We start from the raw sequence: 22,125 nt of genomic DNA, 5'->3' as shown, positions 1-22,125 counted from the left end.
TTCTTTCTTACATAGTGTTCTCATTGCTGCGGCAGTGCACACAGAGGCGGCGTTGCTCGAGTTCCGCGCGTGACTGGGGCACCGTGTGGCCGCGCCGCGCTGTGCTGCTGAGGAGCGCTCTCGCCTGCAACAACGAAAGCTCGCGGTTTCGCATTCCATTACTTTCGGCTTTCGGGTGAGGCTGGGATTTCCTCTGAGCGCATCGCGAAGCTCCGCTGCTGGCTATAGTCGTCATCGTGCCACCTGGTGTCACCTGTAGGTGTTGCTGGCACCCGTCCAGCACCACCGGACTTGCCACCCGCCCCTTGCACCACCCACACGCGCATCCAGCAGCCGCCTGCACCACGCGCCGTGTCCGTCTCGTACCCATCCATCTCTCACTCACAACGTCTGACGCCCCCTCTCGACCCATGATCTAATGAGCAGGATGATATTATTACGTACGACATGGATCAGAAATTATACACCGTGACGACATAAGTTTACATAGGGACACACAGAGACAAAACTCCCAAGGTTATCGAGAACACCAGAGTGTGCTGTTAACAGCACCACACAGGTCGTCTTTGTCTTCCTACTTGTATTGTTTACACATCTGCGACCATGTCATCCGTGGTAGGGAATCGAACCCAGCCCCACCAGCACCCCGTGTACGCAGCCCCGCTGAGTCATGTCAAGTGACGTCAAGAGAGCACCGCCCCCGCGACACGAGTATAAATAACTCCTGGCTGTGGCCACGCTCACTGAGAGCAGCGTGGTCTTGTTGTGTGCCGTGCAGACGCGCGCTTGTGAGGTGCTGGTCAGCAGAGGCATTAGGGCCACGAATCGTGTTTTACTCCGACTCTGCCTGATATGGCCGCACAGCGTGTGGTGGCAGTGGTGATGGCGGTGACGGTGGTGGTGGCGGTGGTGGTGGCGGACAAAGCTGCATCTGGTAAGATGTTCCAACGCGTCACCATCCAACTACAAAGTCATTCTCGCTGCCAGCTCTCTATCCCTGCTCTGATTAAGAACCATTGTCCAAAACGGTAGCCGTAGGTTTGCCAACTGTACATTACTAGTGTGGACCGTACGCGTATTTCGATGGAATGTCCGCCACTCCTCGGCAGTGGTTTGACTGAAAGGGCTTTGCGTTATTCGGCGCCGCAGTTCCCAGCGCACGTGTTGCAGGCTCCGCCTCGGACGTGCGGCGCAGCGCTGGTGTCCGTGCTCAGAGGAATTCAAACGCGGCGCTGCTGGCACTCGGCCGACGCTCCCCACAGAGAAGTCGGTCCGCTTTGGCCAGTCCCGCCTGTGGTAGTGCGTCTTGGTGTCTAAATCTTTAATTTTGTATGACTTTAGTATAAATGCATGTTAATTTTGATTCATATGTTGTTTTTTTCTGACTTTATGTGACCGAAAAGACACATATTTGCTCGTTTTCTCATTGAAAATAGGTAAATTTCAAAATATCAATGTCCTTGTCACAAAAGCAAAAAATTGTGGGGAATAATAACAATTTTCTGTACTTTTGAGGCAGAAGCAATTAGGAAATAACACTACCCAGGAACAAAATTTGCTTGTTACACTGGAATCAAACCACTGGGCGAGACACCACAAGTAACACGACATCGCCAAGGCCATAGGAAGGTGGAAAGTCCAAACGACGTAGACAGAGCACGTGTGTGAGCGCGAGGCTCTGTCGGGCAGCGGGAGCGATCAGTCTCGAGTTCAGAGCAGTGGCACAGCGGTTAGCGTGCCATGAGAACCGGCCCCGTGCTATTCCGCCTGCACCAGCCTGCACTCACCAGCGTGGTGAAGTATGGTCCAACCACCCCCTGCCGCGACTGATCTGGCGGGCGGAGGCCTTTATCCAGTGGTGGGTTGAGAGTGGCTGGAATATTTTATTATGAAATGGTTCCTCGCTCGTGTTTACAAGTGCGCGTAGTCACTTTAAGATGTTTCTTGTTCATGTTTTTGTTTGTTGCGGTTGCACCCGATCCAAGAGCCGAATGGCTCACAGGGCTATACCTAATAAATAAACTGAAACTGAAACATTGTGAATTAAAAAATAACATTGTATGGGTACCCATTCAAGTGTGCCTATTAATATTTATTCTGTACTCATATGTGGGTACCTATATATTGAATTAGCTCAGGGCTGAGGGGTGGAGAGGTTTTCATTTTAATGGGACGAACGAGATGGAACAAACGAGGCACAGTGTGCATAAATCCATTGCGAGATCATTGTTTCATGAGGCGTTGTGGTTATCAGTCTAAACAATGGGCAAGTTTCTTAATGGGTGGAGAACCGCAAATCGATTGACAGACAACTTCTGTTCGGTGGGGTAAAGTGTGGGTAATCCCATCTCTTCCAAGACGTCTGGAGCAAACGTGAAAGAGTAGGCCAAAAGCCCACGAAAGGGAGCGCTGTGGACCTCCCTGGATTGGGGGACCTTCCGCCAGCAGTGGCGAGAGCTGGCGACTGCCGGGTTGCACCTTTACCCTTCACATCGCTCTACTCTACTAACATGGATCTCGCACAACAACACAAACGAGAGAAGAAGAGAACTCGAATGAGCCGTGGCGCGGTACTGCATCCCACTGTGCGATGGGGCGGGTGGGAGAGAGAGAGGGGTGGGTGGTGTTGGGCGAGCGATTGCCCGAATCCGTCTGTTCCCCCGGACGGTGCGAGGGTTTTTCCCCGCCGCCTTCACCCGGCACGCGCCCCTCGTGCGGGCAGCGAGCCCGTGGTTCCATGGCGCGCGTCTCGCGGTCCACCCCCTCTGCGCAACGCCTGCAGCCATCTCCAATAGAGGCACTGCCACAGCAACGTAGCCCTGATAGTCAATGAGGTGGGAGCGAGCGGTGGCAGAGTGGTTAGTGCACTGTTACGCTCTGAACTTGGCCGCTCGTAGCCACGTGCTCGATCCCTGACCTCGAGTTAAATTCCCACCCACGGCTTGCACCAGTGGCACCGACTGAACATCACAACGTGGAGGAGGCCTTCATCCAGCAGAAGCTTGACACAGAGCCGTGGTAGCCATGGGTAGTGAATGCTCATGTAGGGATCTTTCTCAATCGATCCACTGCTGGATGAAGGCCTCCGCCAGCTGAGTCGGTCATGGGTTCTCATCATCCTCCCAGGCGGTGTCCACGCACGATGTGTTGTTACCGTGAGAGCGACTGGCTTCAGCGCTACCGCTCGATGCGCGTTGTTGCTGCGTGTGCCGTGCGTCTTACGCAATCTGTGCCCTGCTGCCCTCATCTTGCAGAGCCCTCGGACGAAGAGATCGTGAACAAATGTGGCTTTTCTCTCCAGGCGATCCACGGTGAGTGAGTACCGGCCTATTGAGAGTGAGTGCTGGCTCCTGTGAGTGAGTAATGGCCTATTGAGAGTGATGGTGCATGCTCCGTGCCACCTAGGGCGTGTGCACAGTGCGTGTGGTGGCAGTGGTGTTGTGTGTGCATACGTCGATGTGTATACAGTGGGGAGCGGTAACGTAGTGGTGAGCGCATTGTACCACGAACCTGGCTACCTAAGTTCGATTCCCGCTCATGGCCATGAACAGTGGCAAATATTTGAACTAGTCCTGGGCCTCCCCTAGGTCGACTCATCCATACAAATAAGTCCACACACAAACACGGGGGTATTTAATGCATCGTGAAGGCATGATACGGTGTTCAATTAAGAGGACACAACGGAGCTTTTTCTGCGTACACATACATACACACACACAGACATACATACACACATATACACACACAGACACATACACACACAGACACACACAAACCCACATACACAAAGACACGACACCACCACCAACCACGCGCTCTACCTCCACAGAACGCACGCGGGCACTGTAGAACACTCCAGGGCTGTTTCCGAGTGGTTTGCACGCAGAGAAGCCGACCCTTCCCTGTCGATGGGTTCTCGCTTGAGTTCGCCGTGATGTCCAGGTTCAGAGTTTTAACATGCCTAATATTTGACACAATCATCATTACCATCGGCAGCTGCCATTGTCTCCGTTATGCCACTGCTGGATGTAACAAGCACTGTACATATCCATGTCGAGGTAGAGGGGCAGCCCTGAAAGTGCCGTTTTACGGCAGCAGCTCGAGAGAGCCGCTCTGGAAGGTGACTGGGCCTGCGTTACTCATGGCTCGACCACATCACAACTGGTTCAACTCTTAGACTTGTTGACGATGTTCATTCTCATATCAGAGCAATGGTCGATCGGCTCCTAACGGCTGACTCATCTTTAGTTATGCTCATTATCCATGCACAACATCATACGCGTGTGCCCTCATTTGTTTAGAATTTATGTAAGTTATGAAACAAAGATAATGACAAAGGAAACTTATCAAAATCCTAAAAATACACGAAGCTTTTAGAGGTGCTTGCTGGGACTTGTACTGAGACAGAGGGGCACGTGGACCGGAACGTGCGCCAGCTGGAAACATCGCACTGCCTGTTAACAACGTTACGTCGGTCTCTGATGGGGTCGCCAGGCAACAGACTTGACAGATCCGTTTCTTCTCATGAGACCTACAGATAGTGAACGGCGTGAAGGAGGTCCACACGGGTAAACGTGTCTCGGGTACTGAACTCACAGGGTGGCCAGTCTCGGATTCGTAAGTTCGAGATTTCTGCCTCGAACCGTGCAGAAAAGCCACGTGCACAACCCGTGAAAGCCACTGCAGAGAGGAAGTTGGAGTTCCATGCAATCCAAGAATTAGAACTTCCTCTGTTCGGTCGCTCGCGCAGCCACGAAAGTTGTCTCTTTGCCACGTTCCATCAGAGAGCAGCGCTCAATAAATAAGACAAAAACACGAAGCCACAAGGGACATTCAAAACTTGTCAGCTTATTTAAATATTTAGATAGTCCAATTACCGGGCTGCCGCGCTGGGAGATCGAACTTAACGGGCGACCTCTGGACTGCGGGGTCCATGGGACCGATTATTGTGGGAACCTTGCGACGGTGGCGAAGGCCCCGTGCCATTCGCTGCGGCAGCACCGCTGGCCCCTCGCTCCGTGCGCTGCGCGCTGCCAGCCTCACTCTAAGCCGGGCGGCTCTCAGCTCCCCGGGCCGCACCGGCCCCTGGCGCCGGCTCACGTTCCACCGTCAATCACGCGCGGCCTCTGAACCAATGGAACAAACTGCATGGAGCAGCATAGACTAAACGTCACAAACCTGGCTCGGTAATTCACGGCGTGGTGACGAGTGTGTGTGTCGTGACGCGTGTGTTTGTGTCGTGACGTGTGTGTATGTCGTGACGCGAGTGTATATGTCTTAACGTGTGTGTGTGCATGTGTCTTTGCCTGGCACAAGCGTCGTGGTGACGTCACCGCCACTTAGTGGCGAATGGCGGTTGTTGTTGTTGTTGCACATGCAGCGGTTAATGCGTTACACTATGAACCCGGCGAATCGAGTTTGATTTCTGTTCACGGCCACCAACAGTGACGAATATTTTAACCGGTCATGGGCCTTCCCTAGGTCGACTCAGCCTCAAACGAGTACCTGGTACGGTGTGTAAACATCGCCACTATGGAGACAAAAGTGGCCAGGCTTGGTGCTAACTTCCCACAAAAGTCTGCTTTGGCTATAAGGGAGATATTTGTCTTTGCACCACGAACCTGGCAGCCCGAATTTGATTCTGAGCCATGGCTAAGATGAGTGGCGAGCGATAACCGCACCAGTCTTGGACCTCCCCAAGGTCGACTCGGGCTTAAATGAGTACTCGCTGCAGTGTGCGATCAGCACTGGACAGCAAAGGTGGCGGGGTGTGGAGAGAGCCACCCCACTTTGTGTGCCATGCCGGCCGTCGTCGGAGCTCACGAACGGCATTCTCCCCAACAGCATGTTAAGGCTACACCGGGGCCATTTGTCTTTGTACTTCTCTGTGTCTTTGTGTGACTGTGTATGTATTTGTGTGTACATGCCTGTGTTGCACCTGTGTTGTTGTAATATCATAGCACACAGAGAAGTAGTTTTGGTGGTTTCAAAACATCTAATTGTTCGCTGAGGAACTGGATTGGTACTTCTGCTGTAATTCACAGAAGTTTAATCTTAATAATTCCGCTTCTCTGGCATATGTCGTCAATGCGGTGGGCAAACATCCCCTGATCCCGTTATGTGCTGGCTGCATCGGCCAAATGGTCGTGTGGATTTTTCTCCGGGTCCTCCGGTTTTACCTCCACATTTATAAACATGCGTTTAGAGTATTTGCCTGATGTATATTTACACGTGATAAGTCACTTTGTTGAGCTATCATTTGTGGCCAGGTCGCTTCTGAATAGAGCTATATAGCTTCAGCGGGCCTTGGCTGGTAAAGTAAAGAAAATAAATGAATGAGTCACGTGGGCAGAGAGCTCTGGCGGGGAGCTGCGAGGCAGGCGGCTCTCACGGAGCGGTGGGGATGCCGAGAGCCTCGCATTGGCGGGTGGTGTTGTGCACCTGGCTCAGGCAATGAGCACGCTCATTTGTTTTACAATGCGTGATACACAAAATATAATACAAAGTGTAATCTACGTATCCGGGAAACTGTGTTGATTTGTAAAGCAGTCTCACCGTAAGACGCAAGGGCAGGGTGGCAGCGTGCCTGCACTGAATGGGCAATCGGGGAACGGCGAATTTCCTCCCTCCCTCTGGCGGTTCAATACATTGACGCGAATCAGGGTCGTGATTACATTCAATAATTGATTGTCTCTTTTTAAATTCTTTATATTAAGTTCGCTTGCTTGCTTGCGTGCTTGCTTGCTTGCGACCGTGCAAATCTTTCGGTCGTTTTTAACCCACTTCCCGTGATCCAATCGAGCTGACATTTTCCACACAGACTCGTTGTGCGAGACAATTAATGTTCGTGAAAAAAAATGTCAAAAATTTTACACTTTTTAGGCAAAAAAAAGATGATATTACATTTATTCAAATACAACTCATTCATGGCTTTGGCTGAACGTCACAGTGTATGAGCCCAGAGCGTAACCCATCCACGGGCCCTGGCGGAGTAGCGCAGTTGGTATCGCCCTCGCTTCCCATTCCAAAGGTCGCGGGATCGATCCCCGCTTCCTCCACAGGCGAATGTATTTTTAAATCCTTTATATTAAGTTCACTTGCTTGCTTAGGACCGTGAAAATCTTTCGCTCGTTTTTTAAATCCTTTATATTAAGTTCGCTTGCTTGCTTGCTTGCGTGCTTGCTTGCTTGCTTGCGTGCTTGCTTGCTTACGACCGTGCAAATCTTTCGGTCGTTTTTAACCCACTTCCCGTGTTCCAATCGAGCTGACATTTTCCACACAGACTCGTTGTGCGAGACAATTAATGTTCGTGAAAAAAAATTCCCAAAATTTTACACTTTTTAGGCAAAAAAAAATTATTTTACATATATTCAAATCGAACTCATTCATGGCTTTGGCTGAACGTCACAGTGTAAGAGCCCAGAGCGTAACCCCTCCAAAGGCCGTGGCGGAGTAGCGCAGTTGGTAGCGCCCTCGCTTCCCATGCCAAAGGTCGCGGGATCGATCCCCGCGTCCTCCACAGGCAAAAATATTTTTAAATCCTTTATATTAAGTTCGCTGCCACGCATATAAAGGATTTATAATGAAAAACTTTGTTTTTACGGGTTATACTTATTAACCCACTTCCCGTGATCCAATCGAGCTGACATTTTCCATACAGACTCGTTGTGTGTGACAATTAATTTTCTTGAAAAAATTTTTCCAAAATTTTACACTGTTTAGGGAAAACAAATTAAATATTTAATTATCAATTGTTTAAAACTGGTAGACAATCATCTGACCCATAGGTGGCAGCCATCTCAAGCCAGAGGACGAGAAGAGTCTAGCCGCCATGCATATAAAGGATTTATAGTGAAAAACTTTGTTTTTACGGGTTTACTTGTTAACGTTGTGGTGAATTTTATCGGTCCAATGAGTTGTACGATCCCATTTACACAGCAGTCTTATTGAGACAAAAAGCCAACCGATCCCTAATCACGTGATCGATGTGCGAACTGCGGGAGCTTGGGGGAATCGATATTAGTTGTTACCCTCCCCCACGTCCGTTGCGAACCTCTCCATCCTGAAGCATCTATTCTCTGCTTCAGAATGCAAAAACACGAAGTGCCTCGCAGCCTCACAAGTTTGCCAGACGAGGACCGAGCAGGAAAACATCGATTCAGGTGAGGGAGACTCTCCTAGCGGTACCAGGACAGGTGCACGTGGCCTGCGTCTCGCGTGGGAGATGCACGGTGACACGAGGGCGCAACCGTCCCTCACCCCGTGTATGGCGAAGCACATCGATCTCGGATCCTTCTGCACTCATCGCTGGCCACCTCTCCCCTTTCGTCTCACTATCTCACTACCGCATTCTCCACGATCTCTGCTATCTCTCCCTCTCTTATCACTCCCCTCCCCTCCACGCTGTCTCCTAACTTTCCCCTCTGATCTCACTCTACTCACCCTCCACACTCTCTCCTACCTCTCACCTCACTCTACTGCCCTCTCTGTACTCTCCACTCGGCTACCAAGGCTTTCTATCGAAGCCTCCCAGTCAACTTTCCACTTATCAAATTGAAACATTTGCAAACATTCATTAAAAGAGGAACAAGTCAACCCTTCCAGGCGTCTGTTAAGAAATTTTACTTCTCTGCTGAGTGAAAGCGTGTCCCTATTTTAGGAACGTGTTTACATGAAGTGGAATCACCGCTTGTGCAACGTTATCCAATGCTCGTGGGTTCCAAAAGAACTTTGAAACAGGGTCAACCCCCACCACCTGCCACTGGACACCACGCAGCCAAAATACATCCTGCCACCAACCACCAACAGCTGTGAGCAGGCCACAGGCCCTGGGTAGTCTGTTGTATGCAATGGTTCCTCGCTTGCGGTAAAGCGACCATCAGTTTCTTATTTAGTTCTACGCAACTTTCTGTTTAACGTCTTAAACCGCTCGTGTCTCGTCAAAACGTGAATTTAAAATGTAGGTTTCTGGAATACTTGCGATCCCATATTTGTTTGTGGGTGAGGTCACATTTGGAATTTTTATGCCAAAATTATTGTCATGAACCCTCCACACCCGACGTGATTATCACCTTTACAAATATCATATTTGCACTTGGCCAATATATGTATCGAATTCTTCTCGCTCGCTCTCTGTGCTGCAGAGTGCCAGATGCGACTCTGTATGGAGGCCAAGACGGAGTGTGAGGCGCCACTCAACAAGGACCTCTCTGGTGCTGAAGGTAAGAGACGGTTGGCTCCGAATCGAAACGTCGACTTCTGGTTTTCAAGTCCAGGGGACTCAGCCATTGCACAACGGCAGCAATAGCTGATACACAGACAGGGTCGATTATAATTGAATTTCATCGTGCCCCTGCATTGGAACAATTCAAGGATTTCCTTGGGGAGGGGGTGGGGGTTGGAATTGAATCTAAAAATAAAGCCGCCCACGACAGTGGTTGCCATGTTGTGATTACTCACGCCCACAGTTAGAGAGCGGTGATGCATCTGAGAGGTTCTCACGTGGCCATGTGATGGACACAGTCCCTCGTGTTAAAGCGCTTGTGAACTGTGCCCCAGGACTCACCCCGTCAGCACCTAGTCTGGGCCACTGTGCATGTGTGCCGTGCGCTGCATTTGTAGCGCTGTGCAGCGTGCACACTCAGCTCTCTCGGCAGGTGCTGGGAGCAAACGGGCTAAACCCTGTTTGGAAATGACAGTATGAATAGGTAAATCATTCTAGAGTGACATTAAACTAAAATGCATGCTCAGTAGGCATTTGTTGGGCAGAATTCAATGTGTTCATTGCACAGTAGTAGTGCATGTTCCCTGCTATGACTAACGGATCGGAGACCTGAACAATGACACAGGAAATTGAACACAATTCTGAAAAGTGTGAAACAGAAGTGCATCGAAAGACGCGTACTCACCATTACACAGAGAGACAAGAAGAGAAACACGTGGATTGGAGAATGCACGCGAGTTAGAGAGAGAATACACGCGAATTAGAGGGACCGTCTGCATGCTGTGCACTGCCTGTTCCGAGTGTGCATGCATTGTGTCACCCCAATAAACCCGTAACACCTGGGTATCTTCCCCCAATGCATCCTTTTACCCACGTTTATCCACAATTAACTTTGCAAACTGATGGATTTATTTTTGTGGATAGTCGCAAATAATACTTTTATCCAACAGTGCCTTCAACATAATGGCATATAAAACATATCACTGCGTACACACGATGTAATAATCACTTGTGACTGTCACAGTGCTACATGGCTGTCTCTGTCACAACAAGACACAAAGTTACCCCGTCCAGCCATACAGACCGTGGGGGAGAGTGCTGTTATGAGCACCTATTAAGGACGGCAAGACACGCAAGGGGGAGGTGTGGTCACGCTACCCCGAGTAGCCTCCTCCATGTTGGTATTTATTCACTGCACGGGGTACTCATTTAATACTGAGTCAACCTACTGCCTCCCAAAGGCGCTGGGGGTGGGAGGGTGGGATTCTCACCTGTAGCTGGATTGCTCAGGACCATGATGGCTCCATCTCAGTGTAAGCTACCAACCCCACCTCCAAGTTGCTTGATCCCACGTGGAGCGAAATGTCGGACGTGATGCTGAAAACAAGCGGCACAACAACGCAAAAACACATCAGAGAGCAACCTAATTATTTATTTACTTTCACTCCTAGATCTCTTAGAAAGAACAGAGCCACATAATATCGCATTGTGACGTCTGGAATTAGCTGCACAGCCCTTTGCCCTTTACCCATCAAATTGCAATTTTACACGACCACGAGAGGGCGCTGTCTCCAGCTCTATGGATGAGAGAGTGCTTCAGTCCCCTAACTTGATGCTGAATTGGTCTGAGAGCTTGGGCTTCTTATCAATTGACGAGCAAAAGGCTGGACCAATAGAAGACACGACGCGCATCATAACGATCAAAGTGTATCTGCGGCTTATGTAAAATGTGTGGTGTCGTTTCTGACACCGGTACGCAGTGGGGTAGTCACGCATGTGCACTGCACCCCGCACACGGCGGGAGCCTCTCAACGTTAACAATAAGCATCGAAAACAATAAACATCGCACTCCCAGCGCATCAACGTTGCTGCCTCGCTGTCAGTGGCGTCTCCACGCTGCCCTGAGACGTCCCCGTCTCATGCTGTGTGGCACTGTGCCGCGTCTACTGCAGCAGGGGATGGTGCAGTGCAGAATTGTCTCGGAGCTGTTGGTGGTTCCCATGGTGTTTTTGTACCTTTCTCTTGCATTGCTTGTTCATGGAGTTGTCATATAGACGACAACATAATGAACAACACGGCCTGTGAATGATGATCTCCAATGGGTCTACAGGGACACCCCACTGTGAATGAGCTACAATGGGTCTACAGGGGCACTCCACTGTGAATGAGCTACACTGGGTCTACAGGGACACCCCACTGTGAATGAGATACAATGGGTCTACAGGGGCACCCCACTGCTGCTATTTCGAGGACTCTGTGTGGGCGTTCAGAGCCGGCGGCGCGCTCGGCCGAGGCGTCTGTAGCCCCGGGGGTTTTAGCGGCGCTGCAGCTGCCCTCACGCCGGGCGAGCACATTGGCTCTGGCGGCGGTAACACGGTCGGCGCTCCCCGGCCCCCTCTGTGCTGCCCTCAGTGTGCGAGGGGGATGGCTTCGACCGCAGCGACCTGGACTGCCTCATCCTGCACAGGAAGTCGATGGCGGAGCTGACCGGTGAGCTGGGACCTCGGCAGCATTGACACTTCGAGCACACATCCCTGCACGTGTACACACTCACTCACACCTGTCCATGTGTAATGCGAGCATAATTGGCCAGGCCGGATGTGACGATCCGCGAGGGAGGAGTCAGGGTCACGTGGGAGAGGGAGGAGTCAGGGTCACGTGGGGGAGAAGTTATAGCGAGGAGACAGGAAGAGATCTGGGGCAGTCGAGGGAGTGAAGAGGGGAGACCACGTTGGGTGGTCGCCGTGCCTCAGCCTGGTGGCTGAGGGGCTCATGACGGCGCCAGCCAGCGGGGTGAGGAGAGAGCAGAGTGCGCGGGGCACACAGGGTGTGCAGGGGTTGCACGGAGCAGCCGAGTAGCTGCAGACTAGCGGAGGCTAGCACAGGGCGTGCGAGGTTGCACGGAGCAGCGGAGTAGCTGCAGACTAGCGGAGGCTAGCAGAGGGTGCGAGGTTGCACAGGGCAGCAGAGTAGCTGCATAGAGAGTGCGCGGGGCGCAAGGAGAGACGACGCTGGACCGAGGAGGAGGCCAGCGGGGTGAGCGGAAGACGAACACAAATAAAGGACCGACGGAGATCAACATCGTGTGACGGAGTCCTTTATTACACATGTACACACACTCACTCACACCTGTCCATGTCCGCTCACTCACACATGTCCATATACACTCACTCACACATGTACATGTACACACACTCACTCCTGTCAATGTACACACACTCACACCTCTCCATGTACACTCACACCTGTCCATGTACACACACTCACTCACACCTGTTCATGTCCACTCACTCACATATGTACACTCACTCACACATGTCCATGTACACACACTCACTCACACCTGTCCATGTACACACACTCTCACTCACTCACACCTGTGTACATACACACCAGCCCATTCCACATACCTGCACATACACACATCTACCCAGGTACACACACCTGTCCAGATACACATACACTTCCTCCTGTCTACCTATCCACCCATACACCTGTCCACCTGCACATCTCCACCCCTGTTCATGAGTACACCCTCCCCTGCCCACATGTTAACCCACACACCTGCCTAGCTGTCATGGACGCATACCTGCACAGCACAGACATGGCGACCCAACACGTAAGTACTTCAATGCATAAATTCACAAACATTACCCACACAGCACTGGTCTGTGAGGCTAGTGGTGTGTTTGTGTGTATGCACATGGGGGGAGGTGTGTCGGCAGGGCGGTTAGCGGGCTGCGCTACGATCCCGTGCGACCTGGGTTCGATTCGCGCTCACGGTCAACAGCAGTGACGATTATCTTAACCCTTTCCTGAGCCTCCCTTAGGTCGACTCAGCCTCAAATGAGTACCTGCTATGGTGTGTAAACATCGGTGCTAGGGAGACAAAGGCGGCCAGCAGTGGTGCTGGCCACTCACCCTCTCGGGTGCCGTGCCGGCTTTCATCGGTGCTCGCTAACAGCACTTGCTCCTACAGTCTGTTAAAGCTATACGGGGGATCTTTGTTTTTTTATGAATGTGCGGGAGTGGTGGCATAGTGGCTTGCGCATTCCACCATCAACCCAGTGACATGGGGTCAACTCCTGAGCAGGGCTAATATCAGTGACAAGTCGTGTCTGCACTTGTCCTGGACCTCCTCTAGGTTTACTCAGCCTTACAATGGACACCTATTACAGTGTGTAAAACATGAGCACTGCGGAGACAAAGATGGCCATGCACGATGCTGACAACACCACCCCTCGGGGCGCCGTGCCCTTCTCCATAGCTGCCCAGTGGCAACAGCTGTCCCAACAGTCTCTGAGTCAACGCGCGCGATCTTTGTGGGTGTGCGCGTGTGCGAGCAGATTGCAAGGCTCAGGGCTACTTGAAGGTCAAGCGCGAGTGTTTCAACAGGGTGTGGTCGGACATCGTCCGCACTCAGGGTGAGTGCGGCGGTGCTGCTGGCGTCTCACCGCGCCCGCTCCCGTGGGCCGGGGCTGGCCCAGTGCGCTCCGTGTGCCGGCTGCCCGTGAGCGGCGCCCAGCGGCACCGCTCAGGGCCAACCTGGCGTGATCCTCACTCCCTCGCAGGGGAGACGCCGCTGCCGTCCATAGCCACAGGCACAGCGCGTAGTCGTAGCCGTAGCGGTCATCGGCCCACCACCGCGATGTGAACTCTGCAGCCCGAGGTCCATTCAAAAGCCATGGCGAACGTCGGCGGCGAGTGGCATCTCAACCTTTCCTGGCACCTTCACGAATCTATAATGACCAGCATGGTGAAGTATGGTCAAACAACACCCGTGACCGACACGGCGTGGGGAGGCCTTTGTTCACAAATTGACTGTAACTTGTTTTGCATTCACTTCAGCTCCCCCTTAATTACAGAACCTTCCACTGTGAATATCACCAAATGATGCCCAGTATTGCCTGAATTGTGTCTCCCATAAAATAAAATCGTTAACTCGCATAGCTACGTAGGGGTCGTCATTAGTACAGTCTTGAAGTTCATTATGTAAAGTACTTCAGGAATAAGAAAAGTCGATACAATATGGTGGTTGATAAAATGTGTTTCTTGGCCATTGTGAGATTCAACAAAAAGTGCCACTCCATCTGCTGCTGTGAAATGTAAAACACCACACGGGTTGTATCCCTATGCAGTAGCTCCTGTGAACACAACGTGTGTGCTGCGTGGGCTCTGGCGACACTTTCAAGGAACTGAGGGGATTTTTACAATTCCCATGAGGCCTGAAGCACCGCTCCCCATGCGGGTCAGGCAAATTATCAGGCACCGTGCAGTAGAGCGGCACGCACTCCCGGTGTGTGTTCCACTGCCCAAGGAGACACTCGTGTATCGTACTGCATCGCGCTGTGATAGCCTGAGCTGTGTGGTGTCAGTGTGAGGAGGGGAGCCCCACCGGACGTGGAAGTGTAGATGGGGTCACAGCGGGGTATGGGTGAGACCGGGGGTGCCTGGCTGTGTGGACGAGTGGTGGTGCAGTGGTTAGCGCACCATGCTCTGCACCTGGTGACCGGAGATTGATGCTCGACCACGGTAGCAATCAGTGGGGAGTAAATTCTGAACCAGTCCTGGGCCTCTGTTGTACAATGTGTAAACATTAGCACTGGGTAGCCACACGACCCACTCATGTGACACGTCAGTCTTCATAGGTGCTCACTAACAGCACTTGCCCCATGAGTGTGGTGACAGCTGTACTAGCGGTGCGTGTCTTGTGTTTCACCCCTCCTCCCAATGCAGCTGAAGCCCTGCTGAAGCGGCCGCACGTCTCTGACGACCTTGTGGGTGAGTATCTCTCCTCCAATCCCACCACAGCTGACCAACCCTCACCCACCCATCCACACCTCTACTGTCATGTCTGCAGCGTGCCCCATCTGTTGGTGTTCCCATGCCATCTCAACTGCCCAGGCCCGACTTCCACCATTATAAACAATTTGATTACTTGGTAAAGGCCACCACTGGCCAATTCGAGTGTATTTTACAGGAGCCAAGAGCACAGTTGGTCTCTTTATTGAACCTGAACAAACTTACCACCATCGCCAAAACCATCAAAGCACTTTCCAAACTTCACCTGACCACTAACAACCCCCGTGCTTCAGAGTCAGGGACATTTATGTCTGTGAAATAGTGTACACGTATATTGCATTGTTGTTTTGAAATTAGATAACATCCCAATGCAGGATTGTTCTAAAGAATAAGCACCAGACTGAGCAAGGTTTACCTGGGTTTAATAATTGTCACTGTTATTCGAGAGCGCGCTGTCATTGCTGCGAGTGCCTCTGTGTGAGCGTTTTTCAGTCGCGTCTCTGTGCGTCCACTGTGCAGAATGCGCGCTCAACAGCTGCTTCAACAACACTGAGTGCTTCCACAACTACCACCACGAGCTCGCTCAGAACCCCGGTGAGCAAGGAGGGTCCTTCCTTCCCCCCGCAACCCCCCCCACCCATGCCTTCACCGCTCCCACTCCCCTCCACTCCCCCCTAGCCCCCCGTGAGCCGAGGCTGGGCCGTGTTGCGAGCGCCCTGGAGACTGAGAGCGCGATTCCCGTATAGGGCAGGGAGACTGATTAGGGCTGTAGGTACACCGCGTTTATCCATCGACTCATTCTGACTCTTAATGCTCACGATACATGCATCGACATGCTTGCATAATAATTCGTGTTTTTATATTTATATGTCTGTGTGTGGCTATCTCTCACTGGGTGCCGTGTGTGTGTGTGGATATCTCTCACTGGGTGCCCTGTGTGTGTGTGGATATATCTCACTGGGTGCCCTGTGTGTGTGTGTGTGCCTCGTGTGAAGCGTCTCACCGGGTGTTCAACCTCACGCTGTGCGCGTTCGTCTCCACCGACTACCCACTCGGTGAGTCCCGCACCGTGAGCCCCTCGCGGGACACACGGACAACACCCAAGTATTTGTTTTTAAAACCTAAGCCACGTTCCTAAGCGCAGCACCCAGGCCAGGGTGAAAACCCGGGGTGAGTGGCTGAGCTGTGGCCGTGCCTCACCGCGTGCTTGCGCTGTCTCCTTCTTGGTGTCATTGTCCCTCGGTGCAGAGTGCGACCACCGCAACTGCACTCTGGACATCGCCGCCTGCAAGCACCTGGACACGGCGAACATGTCGGGTACGAACGCGCACGCACGCACATGCGGTCTGGAGCACACGCAAGCACGAGTACACGCACTCGCGGCCTGGAGCGTATGCAAGCACGAGTACACACAACACGCGCCGTCAATGCTCACGATTCGTCGAACAGGATCGATCCCTGTGCTCTCCGCACACACGTAGAAGCGTTCGCGTGGGAATCGTTGAAGTGTCATTATAGCCAAATTATGTGCGTATAGAGGTGGAGTGGCGGTGCAGTGGTTAGCACACTGCGCGATGTAACCCGGCAAGTTCGATTTCCAGCCACGGCTAACATCGGTGACGAGCGGCATCTGACCCGGCATTGGGTTTCCCGTCAATTCAACCAGCAGTGGCCAGCGCGGTGAACTATGGCTAAACAACCCCCGTGACCGACGGCGCAGGGGTCATTTCATCCAACAGTGGACGGACAAAGCGCTGTTCACTGCCATGGTCGATGTGACACTCCTCGCTTGTATGGAACGGTTTCCCCTGCAGTGGAGAGTGCAGGGCGAGTGTCGCTGCACGGCGCTGAGCGGGGACCGAGCGTGGGGGGGGCTCACGCTGGGCCCTCCCTCTTTAAAACGACTCTGGCTGCGGCGGTGGTGCGCTCGTGTGAATGCGTGTTGATACTCTGTGTGTGTGTTGACACTTTGTGTGTGTGTGTGAATGTGCGTGTGTGTGTGTTGACACTCGTGTTTGTATTTGTGTCTCTACCAGCTGGAGCTGTGGTTGCAGTGGTGGTGGTCGTTCTGATGGTTTCGGTGGTACTGGTTCTGCTCATCCTCTACTTGCGAAGACGTGAGAACCAGCACTTCTGATGTGTTCACACAAAAAACAAAGATTCCCCGTATAGCCTTAACAAACTGTTGGAGCAAGTGCTGTTAGCGAACAACTATGAAGGCAGGGACGGCACACGAAGGGTGGGTGGGTGACCAGCACCACACCTTTGTATCCATAGTGGTGATGTTTACACACTGCATCAGGTACTTCTTTGAGGCTGAGTCGACCTAGGGGAGGCCATGAAGCAGGAATCGATCTTGAGTCACCTGGTTTGTAGCGCAGACGTTACACTACCACTGTCTTTGTCACAAAGACACACCCACTCACAAACACGTGCATGTGCACACACTCACACACGTGCATGTGCACACACGGACAGGACAGGCTGTATTGCTCTGTGTGTCACATCTGCCAGCTTATGTGCATGTTATTTGTAGTGCACTACATAAGCAATCCAGAAGTCGCCAGCAGTTGAAACGATGGTACAAGTTTCTTAATCCCCCCCCCCCACCTCTGTCCACCGAGCAGTGTCAATGGGTATGCAACAGTCGATCGGCAGGTCGCGTGTGATGGGGTAAAGTGTGCGTACTCCCACACCTTACAAGACGCATCAATATATTTTGTTCGGCTAGATAGAGGGGACTAAACGGGTATAACACGGGCTAGCGCCCTGTTAACTTTTGTTTAAGGGCGCTTTATACATTTTAATAATTTTTAGAGAAGCAATGGAATGATGTGGCACGAAAGGAAAGGGAGCTGAGTGGACTTGTTAATGATTGGTACCAGCGGTATCAAGATCAGCCTCTATGGAGGAGGATCGTGAAGGATGTTACTGGGCAGTTGAATGTAGTCACCCTCCAGCAACAATGGAAGGCAGATGAGCGACGCTCACAACAACGAGCGCAGAGCCAGGAGGCTAAAACACAGCAAGTTGGCACAGTAGAGGCACAAGTGGTTTGTCTACCAGTCATCTCAGTCAACTCAAGGCACTTTCTGGGTCTGTACCCCGACCTCCTGCCAGGCGGGCGTTTGACACTTCACGTAGCATTAGAGTGCACATAGCCTGGCACATGCCCCGTGGTGACATTACCGCTAACTAGTGGCGAATGGTGGTTGTTGTTGTTGGTTCTTGTCGTAGCTGTTGTGGTTACAGTTGTGGTGGGTTTGGCAGCAGTTGTGGTTGCAGTCGTTGTGTGGTAATGACTGTGGTGGTTGCAGTAGCGGTTGTGGTTGATGTGGTTGTGGTTGTGCTGCTGTGGTTGCTGTGGTTGTGCTGCTGTGCGTCCGCTCCACTGAGTCACGCGCTGCCTCCTCCTCCCCTGCCCTTGTCCCCAGGGAGGCGGGGAGCGAGCCAGGGGGGCTACAGCAGCACCAGAAGTGAGTGTGCGTGCTCACCACAGCAGCAGCAGCGGGCGGGGGGGGGGGCACACAGAGGATGCGCAACGCGGAGATCAATGAGAGCCAGAGATGGGGGGAACATCGCCCATCTCAGATTGACTGACAGCGCGGTCTCCGTAGCTATGGCGTGGACACGGACAGCGGTCCCACGCCACGGCTCCAGCGCTTCCCAACCTGATTTGTGTGCTTTTTAGTTTTTGTTCCATCTTCATGTTCTTACGAGAGTAGCGCCGTCAGGTGGCTGTACGCGAGACTGCACGATGGATTTTAAAATCCCTAGCAAATAAATTATATGTTTGACTCAAATACTACCTCCTGCTCAGCTCCACTAACTCACATCCCTTGCAATAGAGATAATGAATTACAGCGCACACTGATTTAACACACGCGTTTCACTTTGATAGGTCATAGTTAAAATCTTACTTCGTGCACATCCACGGAGGCCACAGCTCAACAGTATAAAAAGACCAGGAGCATTATGCATTCATCGTGTAATTATTATGTTAACTTAACGTGGATGGTTTTTGTCTCCCATGTGATTGCGGTGTTATCACAGCGGCCTAGGTGCAGGGCTGTGGGGAGAGAAACTCGAGGTCAAGGAGCTGCTGCTCTTCCTTCTCTCCTACGGATTTTACCCTGAAAGCAGCTCTGGACATTCGGTGCTTCCCCTGCACTTCCAGTGACAACATCACCGAGAAACATGGCTTCAGGAGCAACCTCACTGAGCTCCACACCTCCAGGAGCAACCTCACCGAGCACTGCACCTTTAGAAGCAACCTCACTGAGCTTCACACCTCCAGGAGCAATCTCACCGAGTGCTGCACCTTCAGAAGCAACCTCACCGAGCACCACACCTCCAGGAGGAAGCTGGAGCTGGGATAAGTTCGCGTGGTGGTGATGTTTCTCTGAGTCACCATCCCAGCCACTCGCCTCGGCTGGCAGCTCGCTGTGCCTCCTCCCATTGCGGTTCATTGTTGGTGTTGTTTAAATTTAACTTATTTTCAAAATTGTGTTATCATTCAGTCTTTAGTTTTAGGCTCGAGTTTAACTATTTTAGTTGTTAACTTTAGGTTAACTTTAGGTTAAGGCACCGGCGTATGTTGTATTTATTGTCTTAAAATTTTACATTTTCATATTATTTAGTAAGCGTTCCCGAAATTTACTAATTTTTATTTTATAAGAAGTCCGAGTTAGAATGTTGCCATCCTCACACAACAGCGCTCATTGCTGTTGGTATTCCTGAGCCAGGGTTGTAAATTCCACAGTAACAGGTCAGGGAACACTTTCTCAATATCACAACCGCGACTGACTTCTTACAAACCAATTTTACAAACCCCAATGGGAATATAGATTCGTTCCGTTCCTGTCCGATTAGGATTTCAACTTGCGACCTGTCATGGTGAGTTGAGCTCTCACACCACGATGCCATCGGATGCCTCCATGTCCGATATCGGCACCATAATCGCCACCGGTCCCTTAACCGTGGCACTGTGGGGACTCCAGTGATGCTTTGGTGTTCAACTCTCTCCACCTCTCGCGGTCAATATCTGCGACTGACCTCCTAATGGTCATGTCACCTCCACGCAAAGTTATTCACCCGAACAATGGGCGGTGCGTGGCAGTCGTTGGAAGCACCGAATCTCTAAAATGATTCCAAGACTCACAGATAATGTAAATTACTACTGTTCATGCAATGGACAACAGTAATATCTAAATCATTATATCAACAGCATTATGTTTCAAATACTATTACAAGCAAACTGAGGCCGTTGTGGTAATGCGAGCCGGCACAGGAAGCAGCAGGATATGATCGTAAAATTAGATCTCATTTCACCACACGTGGCATCTCTTGGCACAAGGCTAATTGTCTCAGACCATTGCAGTTCTGATGAAATACTTCTCGTCCTGCGATTAACGCGGTTGGCCGCGTATGGTGCGAAAGAAGTTAAACATACGTACGTAGAGAATGCAGCATTAATTGTCGTGAATTAACAGGATTTCTCCAAGTGGAGTTGACTTAAATAACACTGCCACCTAGCGACCCAACATCCCCTCTCAGTTGCTAACCATCACACCCTGTGCCCTCTCATCTCGCCCCGGCCTATCTACTCCTCCCCTCTCTCTCACGGGCAGCCGTTTCCCTCCACAAGCACAAATCGTGAGGATGTTGCGAGTTCGACAGCGACATCCCACGTGTCACCACAGCTGTTACACATTATCCGGCACGTGTCACTTTGAGGACTTTCATATTGGTCAGCCAATGTCAGATTATTAATTTGTAAAATTTAAGAAAAGTGTGTTTAGCAATGGATATATGAAGTTACATGTTTTCTTGGTGGGGGTGTTAATCCACAGAATAGCACGCGACGTTCATTGCATATTAGCAGATGCGTTCATGACGTCTGACCATAAATCATAAAACCGTGAACACTCAGACTGTGAGCTTGCAGAGTCGGTGTTAGGTGCTGCAGTGCATCCTGTGTAGCGTACCCTGTTTTTTCTCCATTAAGGCCAAATGTGCTCATTTATAATTTATGTTATTTATAGTTTTTTAATGTATATACAGTACATCCGTGCATATCTGACCGTCATCTATCCACTTTGCCCACTTAACCACCTCACCCAGCGCTGTGCTTGTGCACGCTGTAGCGGTCATCTTCGATTGATGCTCACATATCTGACCTTTACACAAATCTGACCTTTATACACAACCACCTGTAGCGCAGTCTGTAGCAATTCAGATATGTGACGCACTAACAGAAAATAAATCGACATCGGTGCGACCACCACAGCAAACACGAGCACGCTCTGCAGGGTGCGCAGTGTCAGCGCAACCCCAATCTGGCGGATGTTTCAGTGCAGAGCTCGAGTGACACCAATTTGATCAACAGTCACCTAAAGCTCACATTACAGCGACTCATTTATGAACATGTTCTAAAGTATAACCCAACTCAAATAAGTTAGATTTTTTGTAAATGTGTAAGTCCATACGGTTGTGTTAGATTAACATTATGTCATGTAGCATTAGCTGTACTTTAGTTATAATACGCGTTTAAGTAGAGATAATAGACCTTGCTTAATACGAAATGTTATCTATGCAAGTCTATGTGCAGGGTATGCGTCGCTGTGCATGGTAGGAATGTCACGATTCATCGATCAACATCGATTCTCGAAAATAATAATATTCAGCTCACAATATTGTTGTACATATTAAATAAAACTGAGCAAATGATACAAGCTCTGTATTTGGTCATGCGTGTGCTGGTGGGGAAGAGCCTCCACTGGAGGGATCTCCAGAGAGCCCCCTTAGAGGGCCCCGGGCCTCCTGCTCCACGTGTCTCGCAGTCGGCTTGCACTATCGCGGCATCAGGAGCCGTTCTCACGCTCGCGGCTTGCTTCACACTCGGCGCTTCGAATCTCACGGACGCGGCGATTCCGTCTCCCCCTCATTGCCGCTGTTCTCACGCTGCCACAAGTCGATCTCAGGAACCCCACAGTGGCCTCGATCGCGCATTTCAACTTGAGAGGTCTGCCACAGGTGACATCGTGTGTTGTGGGGCTGACCGGCACCAACAAGCTGACAAACCATGTGTACATTAATAG

General features: G+C 51.2%; 1 protein-coding gene across 1 annotated transcript; it reads left to right on the top strand.

The window, feature by feature from the left end:
* Positions 1 to 756: 756 nt before the first annotated feature.
* On the top strand, positions 757 to 21,759 carry LOC144736882 (uncharacterized). The gene is made up of 13 exons (XM_078619543.1): positions 757 to 934; positions 3,255 to 3,311; positions 8,088 to 8,162; positions 9,144 to 9,221; positions 11,636 to 11,713; positions 13,570 to 13,647; positions 14,960 to 15,004; positions 15,545 to 15,619; positions 16,021 to 16,080; positions 16,274 to 16,342; positions 17,062 to 17,142; positions 18,460 to 18,501; positions 19,079 to 21,759. Exons 1-13 carry the CDS (start codon positions 853 to 855, stop codon positions 19,084 to 19,086), a joined length of 828 nt encoding a protein of 275 aa, XP_078475669.1. The 5' UTR covers positions 757 to 852; the 3' UTR covers positions 19,087 to 21,759.
* The last annotated feature ends 366 nt before the right edge of the window (positions 21,760 to 22,125 follow it).

This window comes from Lampetra planeri, chromosome 3 (assembly GCF_965212315.1).
Source record: "Lampetra planeri chromosome 3, kcLamPlan1.2.h2, whole genome shotgun sequence".
NCBI classification, from domain to species: Eukaryota; Metazoa; Chordata; class Hyperoartia; order Petromyzontiformes; family Petromyzontidae; genus Lampetra; species Lampetra planeri.
Note: the sequence above shows the minus strand (reverse complement) of the source record. Positions and strands in the feature narration are given on the sequence as shown.